The 16,528-nt window shown below is 34.1% G+C and overlaps 1 protein-coding gene across 51 annotated transcripts in view; it reads left to right on the forward strand.

Moving 5' to 3' along the window:
* The window catches only part of bcas1 (brain enriched myelin associated protein 1), a 49,813-nt gene that overhangs the window by 12,868 nt on the left and 20,417 nt on the right, over positions 1–16,528 (forward strand). For 34 of the 51 annotated variants that reach the window (XM_087305735.1, XM_087305757.1, XM_087305738.1 and 31 more), the window contains 4 exons: positions 2,654–2,730; positions 3,333–3,408; positions 6,768–7,099; positions 15,523–15,675. In XM_087305735.1, coding sequence (XP_087161861.1) covers positions 2,654–2,730; positions 3,333–3,408; positions 6,768–7,099; positions 15,523–15,675 — 638 coding nt within the window. 51 annotated transcript variants of the gene reach the window in all.

The raw sequence follows: 16,528 nt of genomic DNA on the forward strand, positions 1-16,528 counted from the left end.
ATTTAAAAAATGTCACTACCGATTAGTATCAAATTTAAGTATCGTGACAACACTACTTCTCTCTACCTCTCTCTATTTTGCTCTTAAAAAAGACACTCGTAAACTCTTGTTCCATGCTAATCAAATCCTCTTTAATGTGTGAATTGTCTTCTCACTATCCTGTCTCATTACTCACAGCAGCACCCCTGCAATTAGCAGTTCTTCACATCCCTCCCCATGTAGCCAACAGCTTGAGGAATCATTAAACAAACAAAGGCTTAGTCTTATAAGCTCGGCAACATGTACTCTGTACTCAAGCAAAGCCACACTGCACAAATAAACTTTTTTAGCTTTATATCCTCTACACACATCCTGTTTGGGCCCGACCACACCTACCAAAAAACAGGCTGTTCTCAGATCAGCGCTTTCTCCGCTCCACTGCTTTCAACACAGTCTGATGCTTAATCACTGATAATCTTGTCACTTTTTTGAAAGTGGACGAGCCGATCACTGCTGAACAATAGGAGATGATTGTGAGTGGATCAGTGATTGTGGGGTCACAGGCTGGTTTTCATCCCACTGTTTGGTCTCTCGGGTTTGTTAAGGTGATCAGTTTTGAGCTCCTCCCTCTAATAGGACAGGTATATGTGCACACACACTCGCGCTGACGGAGAGTACTTTAATACAGCTTGTGGAAACTGTACACAGACGCTATAATTGACGCTGGAAAGGTAAATACAAATATTTATTTTTATTAATTGAATATTAGTATGAGAGATTTAAGGGATGTATTTAAAGTGTTGATTAATGTTTAATTATCATCTTTGCTTGGGAGTGAATGCATATATGAAAAACATTATAAGTGACTCCACCCTGTATTAAATGCTGGATTCCACACAAGTTAGATTACTTTAACTTAGATATAATCTGAGAGATGAACAAAATATTAGGAGGTTGAAAACAAGAACAACTTTAAAACATTTGTGTATGCCAGTATGTGGTGTGAAATTATGGAACAATCTGGACCAGATTCTCAAACTATGTCAGGATATTAATCAATTAAAAAGTTGTGTAGATATAAATTATTAAAGGAATTTAACGATTATTAGAGGTGATTGTAAAAAAGGGAAAAAAGTATAAAATAAAAATGTAAAAAATATATATTATTAAAGAAATATGTTGGCATGAGAAAGGTATTAAGATATTTTTCAGTTAATGGCTGCTAGCAATACTATGTATCTTTTGGTAACACTTTATTTTGATGATGCATTTAAGTAGTAGTAGACTGTCTGCTTAATATCTGCTGATACTGCTCCTTTAACAGACATTTAACTGACTGTAAGTAACTTTGCAATTACATGTCGACTTACACTAACCTGAACCCCAACAGTCTACTTATTATCTAATGAGAATTATTTGGCATGTAGATGCAATGCAATTTAAATTCAACAAACAGACCATCAAAATAAAGTGTGACCGTATTTGTTGGGTCTGTGTTATAAAATGTAAATGTACAAATGTGAAGTAACCATATAATATGTTAAAGATGCCAAAAGGATGAAATGTCTCATGTAAAGCTCATGTATGTCTCATGTAAACAGAAGAGATAAGTAATAGATGAATGATGTGTGTGATAATGGGGTGGGGTAAATAATAAGCTTGCACTTCATCCTGCTCCTTTACAACCATGTCGAAATGTATTTTGTTTAATTGTTTTGTGTATGATTTTTTTTGTGTTCAAAATAAATCAATTGAAATAAAAAATCCAGTTAACTTAATTGTTCTTATGAATTTAAGTGGATTGAACAGGAAATTTGTTGTTTAAGCTTATTTTAAATAAGTAGTTGGAACGAGAAGCAAAAATAATTTTTGAGTGTAAATTTAATAGATTAAACTTATTTATTTATTGGTTGCGCATTCTTAAATTAAAATAAACTAGCTTAAAATGGAAATAAAAAAAGTATTACGTGTATGTTTATTTTGAATGAGAGACAAAATCTGTCACTTGATTAAGAAAATTAATAGATTTTCTTTTGAATTGTGCTAAAAAAATTATGTTTGCTGCTTGTTCAAACTATTAATTTAGATTTTTCTTTTGGGGACAACTTAATTGTTTTATGTTCAACCCACTTACATTTAACTTTATTTCTTCATGTTGTCCTAACACAAATCGATTAAGATAACTTTGTTTTTGCAATTGTTTGTTTTACAAATTTAAGTGGATCGAACGTAAAACTAAATTGTCTCTAAACAAAATTAAGAATTGTGTTGTTTCAGCTCATTTTAAATATGTAGTTTAAACAAGCAGCAAAAATCTCTTATGAGTGTATTTTAATAGATTTAACTTATTTATTTTGGGGTTGCACATTATTAAATCAACAAAAATTAGCTTAAAATGCAATTTGTTTTTTTTATTATTATTAAGTGCATTTATACTTTGAATAGGAGAAAATATCTGCCACTTGATTAAGAAAACTAACAGATTTCCTTTTGAACTGTTTGTTCAAACTACTTATTTAATATGAGATGAAGCATCACAATGAAAAGAAGTCACAAATACAATGCAAAAAAAATATCTAATTCTAATTCAAGACTTGCAACAGTTTGGAACAAATATTTGGGGGTATTTTCTTAATATTAATGTTCAGTTACAATGTCTTCTGCATATTTTTAGTGCCAGTGCAAATATTCAGTTGCCGACTTGAAGCAAACATGGGAAACGAACAATCAGCCCAGAAAAAACGACAAAAGGTGAATTTTTTTAAAAAGTGGTTTACAATTATTTTTGTATTCTTAATTTTTTATCTGCCTTTTATCAGGTTGTTGATTTATTATTCAGAATTTCTTATCAGAAGCTAATAGTCTTTATTTGTATAGATCTACTAAAACAGATACGTTTAAGTTTGTTTTTAGGTCATTTTAATCATTTATGTATGTATGTATGTATATGTATATATATATATATATGTATATGTATGTATATATATATATATATATATATATATATATATATATATATTATATATATATATATATATATATATATATATATATATATATATATATATATATATATATATATATATATATATATATATATATATATATAATGCTTGTAAATTATTGCATATAATGCATTGCAACATTTTCTTTAAATAATTTGGGCTGGAACTGTATATTTGTTGCTTTCTCTTTGACACTCTTGACATTATTGATCATGTGATGGTGTTTTATTTACTGAGTCAACCCTGCATATTTAAAAAAAAAAAAAAAACAAGCTCCCATCATCCACAGTGTTTGCCAGTAATGTAAAACAACAACATATCATAAATCTAACCAATATTGTTTGCCAGGCAAATCCTGAGAAAAAAGTCCACAATGGAGAACTGAACGGGCACGCTGTACCAACTCCAGATCAAACTGAACCTGGTATGTATGATCCATGGCACATTTATTCTGTTCATATAACTACATTTGTCTCTGCTTATAATCTTCAAATAGGGATCTGCAAGAGTTATTTCAAACTAACCTGACATTTACATTGTTTGGATTACTTCACCAAGTCCACCCACAATTGAAAACACGCTGCAGAGCTCTGTATAAACTAGGGGTGTTGTAGTGGATAAAGCAATGTTTAATTTGACTTCTGTGTGCATTGTTACTTTGTAATTGCTTACAAGCCTTTGCTGAAGTGAAGTATATTTCCCATGCTTTCTGATTGTTGTTGACTTGCTAGATGTAGTAGATAAATCAGGGTATCTGCAGGGTCTTAAATGTTTCAAAAAACAAATTTTAGGCCTTAGAAAGTCCTAAATCTACTGAAATATTGTGTTTTAGGTCTTAAATCATTTTGAATGGGTATTAACTCTATTTTCTTGTTAATATGGTTTAATTATCTTCCTTACAATAACTTTAGTTTTTTATTTGTTTTTAAGGTTTTAACTTGCCTATTAAAAACTCTTTAGCTTTTAGCCTTGTGTAAGTCTGAAATTTCATTCATTATGGTCTTAAAATGGTCTTAAATTCACTTTAAATTTGACTTGATGAAACCTGTAGAAACCCTGATAAATGCATGATTTCCTGCTTTCCTTATTTATTATACTTGTTGAAACAAGGCCAATAATACTTTACGCAATATGCACATGCATAGCGCTGTTTAATTTGTTTGTATTATTTTGGCGGTAACCTCAGGAAGCAATGGAGTCACTTTCATTTGTCAATAGCATTAAACTGAATACAAATAATGGCCAAGTTGTAAGAAATGGGTGTGTAATGATTTATTATTAGTCAGAGATATTATAAAACTGATATCCAAAAAGATAAAAGATATTATTTACGATAACCAAAAAACAAATGTTAACTTTAAAAAATAATAAGGTAAAACTTTTAGGGAAAAAAAAAATCATACACTGAAAAAATTAAGACGCAAGTCATGACAACAAATGTTTTTCTATTACTTTAACTTATTTTAGTTAGTTAACTACTAATTTTGCGATGCTCGGTGGGTAGCACTGTTGCCTCAAAGCAAGAAGATCACTGATTCGAGCCTCGGCTGAGTTAGTTGGCTTTTTTTTTTTTGCATGCTCGGTTTTTCCCACAGTCCAAAGTCATGCGATAGGTGAATTGGATGAACTAAATTATCTGTAGTGTATGTGTGTGAATGAGAGTGTCTCCTAGTGACAGTTTGCAGCTGGAAGGGCATGCGCTGCGCTAAACATAACAGCTAGATAAATTGGCGGTTCATTCCGCTTTGGGGAACCCGGATTATTTAATTCAATACATCTATATTTCTATAGCGCTTTTACGATTGTGTCAAAGAAGCTCGACATGTTAATGAAACTGTGTCAGTCCAGTTTTCAGAGTTGAAGTTCAGTTCAGTTTAACTCAGTTCAGTGTAATTTAATTTTCACTGCTGAAAGTCCAAACACTGAAGAGCAAATACATCGATGCGCAGCTCCACAAGTCCCAACCAAGGAAGCCAGTGGCGACAATGGAGGAACAAACTTTACCAATTGACGAAACTGAAAGAAAAAATAATAATAAAGGGACGAGAAAGGCGAAAACAAATAAATAAATTAATAAAAAAACATTTTTAATTATACAAAGTTTAACCTAATATTTTTAGTCAGTTTGACTCATGTAAGTTGAGATGATTAGAAAAGTTCATTTTCAGTTTTAAGTACTCCCACCATACAAAACCTTGTATATATTGCAGTAAAGAACCTTTAAAATAGTTCCTATTCAAAAAAAAAAAGTGTATTATTTGAATTGATAGTCCAATGAAAAACCTTCAACATCCATCAAAATATTTTTTATTTCACAAAAGGTTCTTATTTTTGTAGTCCTCATGCTGAGAAAATTCTTTAAAGAATCCAAAATGGTTCTTCAAAAGCTTTGATACAAAATTCCCAATAGGAATCTTGATTATAGGAATCTTTTTGTGGTTCTCTAATAAACCTTTTGTTCAACAGATATTCATTCATTCTTTCATTTTATTTTGGCTCAGCCCCTTTGTTAATCAGGGGTCGCTACAGTGGTATGAACTACCAACTCATCCAGCACATGTTTTACGCAGCTGATGCCCTTTCAGCCATGTTCATGTATGGGAAACACCCAAACACACTCTTTCTTACACACAACAAGATCTTAAAGAATATGTTTTTCTTAGTTATTAAAATAATTAAAAAAATGTAAACAAGCTTTCTTAGTATATTAAATATATATTTTTTGTAATACAAAGTTTACATAGATGTTGAAGGTTCTTCATGAAAGTATAGATACAAATAAAGATATTTTATTTTTAAGTGTGCTCTCGAAAAAAAATGAACGAAAAAAATTTTATCAAATAATTTATTATTATTATGATTATGATTATTATTATTATTATTATTATTAATACGTCTTTTCATAAATGTAAAATTCTGTGAATGTTAAAGCAACCTCATTAATTCAATGCCACATTTAAAGGCACTGAATTAGCCCTCCTGAATTATTACCCCAATTTCTGTTTAACAGAAAAAAAAAATTCTACACGTTTCTAAACATAATAGTATGTTCTGTAAACAATCGAAAAACAAAATGCTTAAGTTATTTATTTATTTTTTATTCAATACTCTTTTTATTCTAGTCGAAATAAAACAAATAAAATTAAAAATATGATCGGAATTACTGTGAAAATTTCCTTGCTCTGTTAAACATCATTTAGGAAATACTTTAAATGAAAAAAATAAATTCAAAGGAGGGTAAATCATTTTGACTTCAACTGTATATACAGTGCTCAGCACATATAAGTACACCTCTCCAGAAATCTTTTAAATTTATATTTTTAATAGGAAGCTATACAGTATTATATTTGTGCATATACATTAGATTAGTCAGTACTGAAGCCAAATCTGGAGTTATCTAACAAAATAACTTACGATAACGGTCCAAAAACTAGCACACCCAAATATATATGTTATAGAAAAATATTAAATACAAATTTAAAAAAAAAAGAGGAAAAATTAAGAGAAACAAAAAACTGTTGAAATTTTGTTTTGAAAGTTTTAAATTTGTAATTTTTTTTTTTTGCAATATTTTGCTTGAATTTATTTGTATTATCTTTCAATTTCTAAATATATTTGGTGCCTAAATTATTTCAATAAATATCTGTTTAACAAATCTGTTTTGTTTAAATGCACCAAAATACATTGTCTATATTCACTGAGAAATGGATTAAAATAATCATTTTTACAATGAGGTGTACTCAATTCTGCTGAGCACTGAAATTTCTTTTATCTTTTGTTTAGTTGCTAAAAAAGAAGCCCCAGTAGAGCAAAAGAGTGAAGCTCCACCAGTGACTGTCAAAGAGGAACCAAAACCACCAGAAAAGGAGGAGGTTGACAACAGTAAAGCCAACAAACCTGCACACGTGGAAACAACACCTGAGAAAAAAATCACAGTCACAACAGAGCCAGAGCCTCCCAAAAAAGCCAGCCCTAAGTCTAGTGGAGATGAGGCACCCAACTTCTTTGGTAAAATGTTCAAAAAGAAGCCTGAACCAGTAAAGCCTGCATCAGAAAAGAATGACACAGTGGACGCACCAGTGACAGTGCTGGAGCTGAAAATCGATGCACAGCCTGTAAGTACAACTTGCAAATACTTTCCTAAAATGCTTTTATATTTTTTGTTTTCTCTCAGAAATCAAGATACAGGAGTTGTCATTGGGGTACTACCTGTTCAGAAGAAAATATGTTTATCCCTAAAAGGTCCATATTGGTATCTCCATACATATTAGCTGTGTTGGGGAAAGTTACTTTAGTAAGTAATGCATTACAATATTGACTTCCTCCCCAAATAAGTAACTAGTTGCATTACTTACCATCAGGGGCGTAGCAACCGAAAGGGACAGGGGGGCATACGTCCTTCTCACTTTTAACTTTTAGATCTCGTACAGCTGTCCTGCCACTTTTAAAATGTCTGCTATGCCTCTGCTTACCATGCATTTACATGGGGCTTCGGCGTCAACTCTTGACTAAGGGCGTGTCTGAAGTTGGGGCTGACGTGATCCTCATAACAGCTTCAACCAATGAAATTAGTCCGCAATCGGCTACTCTTTGAGCTGGGATATTTGCATAAAGTGATCTGATTGGCTGACGCTTCCGTTGGTGCTTGAAAAGTTGAGAATTTCCCAACCTCTGCAGTGAGCAACGCCACTGAAGCGGTGCCAACGGATCCACAATGCAGTACGGCAATGCCAGACGTCACTTATTCAAAGTGAATGGGAAGCGTTAACACTGACGCCCGGTGTGGGGAAAGTAATGAGTTCTGCTACTTTTAAGTTACTTTTTCTGACCTGCCTAAGGCTTGATCTCTTTCAGAACTTTTTAAATGGACAACGTTTTTATTTAATGACACATTGTATAACCTACACCTATATTTATGTGGAAGAAAATCGCTTCAAAAATATTTTGTGCGTAGATAAAATTGACGCATCTATAATTATAAACATGTAAAGGAAAACGGAACATACTCGTAATTTACCTTTTAAAAACTAATTATAAACAAATATGAATACTGTTACCTTCTGAGAACTTCCTGACGCTATATATGCCTTATATACAGATTAATGAAAGTTGATAGCAATGCGTTTGCTACTTTTGTGTTTTTGTCTAATTAGTTCAGTAAAATTAGTGTCCACTGAGACTATAATCCTCTTTTCTTCCATGTGTTCAAAATAATGAGAATATTTCCATCACAGAAATGTAAGGCTCTGCCATCTTGGTTTCTGTCTCTTTATGCGGGTAGCATATTCTGTCATTGGGTGTGATTCAACGTGATTGCACTCATTTTAATTAAGCAAATATTTTTAAGTTAATAATTAAAAAAGTAACTTGAGTTGAGTTTTTTTTTTTTAAGTGACTCAAATATTACTTCATTTTTAAAATAAATGCATTACTTTACTCATTAGTTAGAAAAGTATGATTATTACGTAACTCACATTACTTTAATGCATTACCCCCAACACTGCATATTAGTATCTAAAAGCACAAAAGTCTACCTCTTGTAATCTTTAGGTAGTGTTAAAACCTTTAGGGTACCAATATGCACCCTTTAGGCACAAATATGTCAAAATCAAAGTTTAAAGTCAAAATGTATTGCTAGAGCACACTTAATTACAACCTTGCAGGGGCAAGTAAAAACAGCAATACACTACAATAAAAACTACAATATAAAACAATTGTAACAACAGTAAAAGTTTCCAAGAAAAAATCAATTTAGTATTGCCTGGAACTGCTATTAGGGAATGCTAAATGCACTCGAAAAAACATGAGTCTTTAACATCGATTTAAAAATAGATCGAGTGTGTGCTTTTCTGATTTTTAACGGTAACTTATTCCATACTTTCAGACCCACAACTGTAAAGGCTCTTAACGCCCCAGCACTTGAGACGAGATCGATATATTCAAAATATGTTCCTTTTGAAAAGGCACCACCTCAGTTACAGCTCTCGAACCTTTATTTCGAATTCAAAAACCCTTGTTATTAGTGACCTCGGTAGTTGTTAAGTGAATTGCAACCACAAATTTATTTCTGGTGCTTTCATTTATGCATACAAAAGAAGGAACGTGGTTCAATACTCTGATATTCCACAGCAGGGGTCACCAACCTTTTTGAAACTGAGAGCTACTTCTTGAGTACCAATTATTGTGAAGGGCTACCAGTTTGATACACACTTCTTAAATAACAATTTTTCTCAATTTACTTTTAATCATATGTTATTATTAATGATTAATGATATTCATCTATGTGAAGACACTGATCATGTTAATGATTTCTCACAATAGTTCTCAACAATGATTTAACAAGGTAAGAAACAGAAATATCAATATGCAACACTTTTTGTCTGAAATAGTTTTAGTTTATATATATATATATATATATATATATATATATATATATATATATATATATATATATATATATATATATATATATATATATATATACCTTAATGTCATTAACACATTTTACACCAATGCAGGTGTGATTTAAAAAGAATAGCTTGAAAAAAATACTAGATTCAGCTTACTGGTATGTGATGCAATGGTGAGCTATTTTTAGTACAGGCCTGTTGGCAACTCATGTAATCCTCGTGGGCTACCTGGTGCCCGTGGGCACCATGTTGGTGACCCCTGTTCCACAGTAAAGGCCTTTGATTGAAAGTTAAAAGAAGTCCAAAATACCTTTGCAGTGAAATATTGAAAACAAGCATTCAGACCTGCACTGTAACAAATGCTGGGTTCCACACAATCTATTTGTGTTGGGATAACATTAAGGAATTAAGTTAAAACTTATTAGCTTTTAAACATTTTAGTGGATTAAACTTAGTGGATTGAACAATTAAGTTGTCCCAACGAAATCTGAAAAATTGTGTTGTTTCAGCTCATTTTTCATTAGTAGTCTGAACAAGCAACAAAAAAGTCTTGTTGCAAGCTGTTAACATATTAGCAAATTAAAGGAAGTTATTAATATTTGTTTTTCTTATAGCTGCTTTCATTTTTAATTTGTAGTTTTAGTACTTCCATGAAAATTAGAACATTTTTAGCCTATAACCTGCCAATTACCGATATATAGGCCAGTCTCGAGGTAAACTAGCCTATCTCTAGCCTGATTATAAAAACAAAAGACAAACAAATACAGTGGACAAATGATTTTATTGAAAAACTGTATAAAATAATAGATCAGTCCAATAACGTAATAACTATAAAAAATTAACCTATTAAAACTTAATAAAAAAAAGATATACCAATATGACAGCTGACATTGTACATGTCTATGACAGATAATTCCTTGGTAACTAGCTTAAATAAAACAGATCAATTACAATAAGCCATAAACATTAAAGCACATTCACTATAATATCGTAAGTTAAAGGTGTTGCTTTTACTTAGCATTTCTATTGACAATGGTACATTCTACACGGATACCTGAAGTGTTCATCAGAGCATCAACCAGAGCATCCAACAACAACAAACTGCAAAATTACATATAATGCTGATTCACATCTACCAATTTCTCATTCTAAAAGGACAAAGTCTTCATTAACACAGACCAAAAGGAGACGGAGTTAGTTGATGGCCTTCCTGCTCAACCCATAAGTTCAGACTCAACCAAAAAGTCATCAAGCATGCATAAAGCTGTGACCTACCTGGAGGTTGTACTAGATTTGCCTGCACAAGCTCCAGTTGTAGTTGCTGAAGAGCTACAAAATCAAGAACCAGTTGTACGAAAAGCCATAAATGTGGGACATCTGATGTCTGAAGAAGCAATGGTGAACGCTGACTTTCCAGGAGAGGAAGAACTGAAGACTTTGGATGCTGAAAAAGCTTTGATGGAGGACAAAGAGCTTATAAAAATAGTTGAGAGCATAATATCAGAAGAATTATCATCCGAGAATAAGCCAAATGATACCAAACATCTGACATCTGATGCAGATGTTTCCAAAGAGCCTCCAAAGATCTCGTCTCATTCTGAAGAACCAGTCAGTGCCATGAAAGATTTGAGATTTCCTCCACAACAACTTCTCCAGATTCCTCAAGAACAGCACTCCAGAAGCCATGTATATGATGAACGTCTGACGAACAATCTCAAAGTTGCTGCAGAAGAACCAATAACAGCATCATCTATTAAACAAGCAGAAGAAAAGCCAACTCCTGCTGCTTTTGAATTAGCATTAGCTGCCAATGCATCTGTAGCAGAAACCATAAGCCACATACATGAAGAACCAGATGATCTTCAGAAAAACAAGCTCAGGGTTGTCGCAGAAGAGCCATTAACATCATCTGTTGAACAAGCAATGGTTGCAGAAGAAGAAGACACTCCTGCTGCTGCTTTTGAATTAGCTTCAGCTGCTGGCAGAGCCACGGCTGTAGATGAAGAAAGTTGGGTGGTTATAGAAGAACAAGCTCAACGCTTTGGAGAACCTCAAAGTAAATGCAATTCTGTGGACTCTGCTCAACTGTTCTCCCAGCTGAGGTCTGTTTGCACTAAGGTTTTAGAGGATGCTTCGTGTAAACCGCTCAGTGTAGATGTGTATGCTGACGAAAGCAGTATTCACATCACCATTGGGGTTTGTCTGGAAGAGTTTGCTCGTAAGAAATAAGGTCAATTACGAGACTTCGATAATAACTCACTCAATGTGACTCAACTGATGCCTTTCCTCAAGATGATTGTCTTCGAGTTGTTGCTGAAAGTGATGTTGATGCTTGCTACCTCGAAAAATAACACAAACGTTTGTCAGCATGCTTGATTATTCTCTTTATATACTCTGGCTAATAGTTTTAAATAACTTTTTATTTTTATTTTTTAATAATGCTGCACTTATTTTCTGAAAAGTAAGTCAGTAATAATGTGACATTGTTTTTATTCAGCGTTTTCTATTTTAATATGTTTAATAATGTATAATTATAGTTCAATTCCTGCGATCAAAGGCTTTGCCCAGTTCTGGGTTGCGGCTGGAGGAGCATCCGCTTTGTAAAACATATGCCGGAATAGTTGGCGGTTCATTACACTGTGGCAACCCATGATGAACTAAGCCGATCAAATGCTTATTTTTCAATCTGATTACTCCAGTGTTCAGTGTTTTTCAGAAAGCATCCTGATGAGCTGATTTGCTGCTGTGTTATGATCAGTTATTATCGGCGCTCAGTCATTAATTGGGGTTCTTAATTTGTTTTTTAAATGTTGATTTTTTTTTTTACATTTTAGTTCTCAGGATTGTTTGATAAATAAAAGGTTCATTTTAACAAGCAAGCAGGTTGGTGTTTCGAGTCTCGGGTTGGCCAGTTGTCATTTCTGTGTGGAGTTTGCATGTTCTTCCCGTGTTGGCATGGGTTTTCTCCCGGTGCTCCGGTTTACCTCACAGTCTAAAGACATGCGCTATAGATGAATTGGATGAATTAAATAGGCCTTAGTGTATGAATGTGTGAATGTAAGAGTGTTTTCCAGTACTGGGTTGTGGCTGGAAGAGCATCTGCTGTGTAAAACAAATGCTGGAATAGTTGGTGGTTCAGTCCACTGTGGCGACCCCTGATGAATAAGGGACTAAGTTGAAGGAAAATGAATCAGTGAATACATGTATATTTATATTTCAATTCTTGTGATCAAATGCTTATTTTACAGGCTGATTACTTCAGTGTTCAGTGTTTTTCAGAAAGCATCCTGATGAGCTGATTTGCTGCTGTGTTATGATCAGTTATTATTGGTGCTCTGGTATTAATTGTGGTTCCTAATTTATTTTTTAAATGTTGATTTTAGTGAAACTTTAGGATTATTTTATGAATAAAACATTGATTCTTTAATCTTCAGTCTTTGATTGATATTTATTTTTAAATAAAATCTGTTTTAACATAAATAATTTGCTGTTTTGATCAATTTTATTGTCTATTTTCAACTTTATTGTTGAGTTTTGGATAGATTTTATTGTCAGTTTTATTGTTTTTGCTTTCTTGACACTTTTTTTGACCAAACTTTTGAATTGTACAATATCATAGTTTCTACAATAAGCAACTTTAGTCAACATTGATATGAATATTAATATTAATAATTATAATAATAATAATAACAATATTAATAAATTGGGCACCTTGGTGGCGCAGTGGGTAGCACAATTACCTTACAGCAAAAGGTCAGTTGGCACTTCTGTGTGGAGTTTGCATGTGTTCCCCTGTGTTTGTGTGGGTTTCCTCCGGGTGCTTCAATTTCCCCCACAGTCCAAAGACATGCAGTATAGGTGAATTGTGTGTGTGTGTGTGTGTGTGTGTGTGTGTGTGTGTGTGTGTGTGTGTGTGTGTGTGTGTGTGTGTGTGTGTGTGTGTGTGTGTGTGTGTGTGTGTGTGTGTGTGTGTGTGTGTGTGTGTGTGTGTGTGTGTGTGTGTGTGTGAATGAGTGTGTATAAATGTTTCCCACTGATGGGTTGCAGCTGGAAGGGTATCCACTGCATAAAACATGCTGGATAAGTTGGCGGTTCATTCCGCTGTGGCGACCCCAGAATAATAAAGGGACTAAGAAAATAAATGAATGAAATACTATTATTACATATTATTAAAAATATAGGGCATCACGGTGGAGCTGTGGGTAGCACGATCGCCTCACAGCAGGAAGGTCGCTTGTTAGTTGGCATTTCTGTGTGGAGCTTGCATGTCCTCCCCGTGCTGGCGTGCGTTTCCTCCGGGTGCTCCGGTTTCCACCACAGTCCAAAGACATGCGCTATGAGAGAATTGAATGAACTAAATTGTCGGTAGTGTATAAGTGTAAATGCAAGAGTGTATGGATGTTTACCAGTGTTGCGTTGCGGCCAGAAAGGCATCCGCTGTGTAAAACATGTGCTGGATAAATTGGCGGTTCATTCTGCTGTGGCTACCCCTGATTAATAAAGGGACTAAGCCGAAAAGAGAATGAATGAATGAATATCTAATAGCAAATGAAAAACTACGACTGAACGCTTCCTCTCCATTCACCATTATGTTTCGCCATTAATTTGGCAGAATCTAATTGCCAGTAATTTATAACAAGGAAAGCACAGGCTATATTATATACAGTTGAAGTCAAAACTCTGTGACATTTGAACTATTTTAAAAAATATTTCCCAAGTGGGGTGGTGCAGTGGGTGGTGATGTCACCTCACAGCAAGAAGGTCGCTGGTACGAGCCTCAGCTGGGTCAGTTGGCATTTCTGTGTAGAGTTTGCATGTTCTCACCCATGTTGGCGTGGGTTTTCTCCGGGTGCTCCGCTTTCCCCCACAAGCCCAAAGACATGCGCTATAGGAGAATTGGGTAAGCTAAATTGTCCATATGTGTGTGAATGAAAGTGTATGGGGGTTTCCCAGTAATGGGTTACAGCTGGAAGCGCATCCGCTGCGTAAAACATGCTGGATAAATTGCTAGTTCATTCCGCTGTGGCGACTCCTGATTAATAAAGGGACTTAAAAAAAAGGAATGAATATCTCAGTGCCCGTTAATATAATGATTTATTTAACATATTTTTAAACGTAATAGTTTTAATAAGCCATTTCTAATAACTAACTTCTTTTTTCTTTGCCAAAGTGACCGTAAATAATATTTTTCTTGTTATTATTGTCCAATTGAAAGTCTCAACTATGCTAATTAGGTTAATTATGCAAGTAATTGAATAACATTAGGGCGACGCAGTGGATAGCACGTTTGCCTCACAGCAAGAAGGTCGCTGGTTCGATCCTCGACTCAGTTGGCGATTCTGTGTGAAGTTTGCATGTTCTCCCTGCGTTCGCGTGGGTTTCCTCCGGATACTCCGGTTTCCCCCACAGTCCAAAGACATGCGGTACAGGTGAATTGGGGAGGCTAAATTGTCCGTAGTGTATGAGTGTGTGTGTGTGTGTGTGTGTGTGTGTGTGTGTGTGTGTGGATGTTTCCCAGAGATGGGTTGCGGCTGGAAAAGCAAAAACTTGCTTGATAAGTTGGCGGTTCATTCCGCTGTGGCGACCCCAGATTAATGAAGGGACTAAGCTGACAAGAAAATGAATGAATGAATGAATGAATGAATGGATAACATTGGTTTGTTTTGTAGACAATCAAACAAAATAATTTATTTAGTTGGCTAATAATATTAACTTTAATTTGTTTAACTGCTTTTATTCCATCCAAACTAAAATAAATACCTAAGATACTTTCTCCGGAAGAAAAAATCTTATACGAATTACTGTCAAAGTTTTCTTCCTCCATTTAACATCATCAGAAAACAATTGAAAAAAGATACAGATGAATACAGCTTAATTTGCCTTCAACTGTAATTATGACACATTTGACTTTCTCAGATAAAGCGCACACAGACTTTAAGTCCAGCGCATTGCTGAATATCAATGAGTGAGGGGGGGAAACAACGTTAATAAAAGGCTGATTGTTGCCGATGGATCGAGTAGGCAGAGGCATGGATGGAATTGTGCCTCCATTTCAATGCATCCATTGCACATCAGCTGTAAGGCTTGTAACACATTTCCAAGGGCTAATTCTCTGGATTTGTCTATAGGATCCAGTGGACATAAAGATCAGCACAGAGCCTGAGCCGGAGCCCAAGGCTGAAGCCCTCGAACCCAGTCCTGTGCAAACCACAGAAGAAAACAACCTGTCAGAGGAGGCCAAAGCAGCAGAAAAGACAGTTATGAACTTTTTCAAAACTTTTGTAAGTATGACATGCACTTGCATTTTAAATGTCTTAATGGTTTTGAGGGAATTGGAAGCACTTACATTAGTGAATTAAGTGCTTTGCGGTCTCAGTTGAGTTGTCATATAGTGGTATATAGCTAGCATTTTTTTAAAAAAGGGATAGTTCACCCAAAAATGGAAATTCTGTCATCATTTATTCATCCTCCATGCACTCCACTTATTCAAAATGAGCTGAAACAACAATTCTTGAGGTTTTCTTTGGGACAACTTGATTGTTTTATGTTCAGTCTACTTAAAATGACAAAAGCCATGCAGTTAACTTACTCAATTATCACTGAGATGAAGAGATCGTGTGGATCCCAGCATCTTTTACAGTGTCTGTTACTGTCTAACAGACCTGTTTCTTTCTTCTGTTGAACACAAAGGAAGATATACTTAAGATTGCTGGAGAAAAAAAATCCTCCATTGACTTCCATAGCATTTTTTGTTCTTACTATGGGTGTCAATGGCTGCTTTTCTTTTTTGTGTTTAACTGAAGAACGAAATTGGATCCACCTAAGTGTGAGTAAATGGTGAGGAAGTGTTCTTTTTGGGTGATCTATCTCTTTAAATAAACAGTAATTACAGTATATTACATTTTAAAATTGTCCTAATCAGATTATCTTTACTGTTTTGAGATTTACATGATTGCATATGATGGCTGTAAATTATTCATAATTTACTAGTTCTCTCTATTTATAATTTTCTCTTTTAAGATTTTCTTTCTAAACATCCTACCCTTCAAAATGTGTTTTGCCATTAGAGTATTCACAATATAGGACAGTCATGTACAGTAATTTGCAATCCTTGCTTCTGAATATGTTGGGAAA

The sequence above is a fragment of the Danio rerio genome, chromosome 23, assembly GCF_052040795.2.
Source record: "Danio rerio strain M-AB ecotype USA chromosome 23, GRCz13ab, whole genome shotgun sequence".
NCBI classification, from domain to species: Eukaryota; Metazoa; Chordata; class Actinopteri; order Cypriniformes; family Danionidae; genus Danio; species Danio rerio.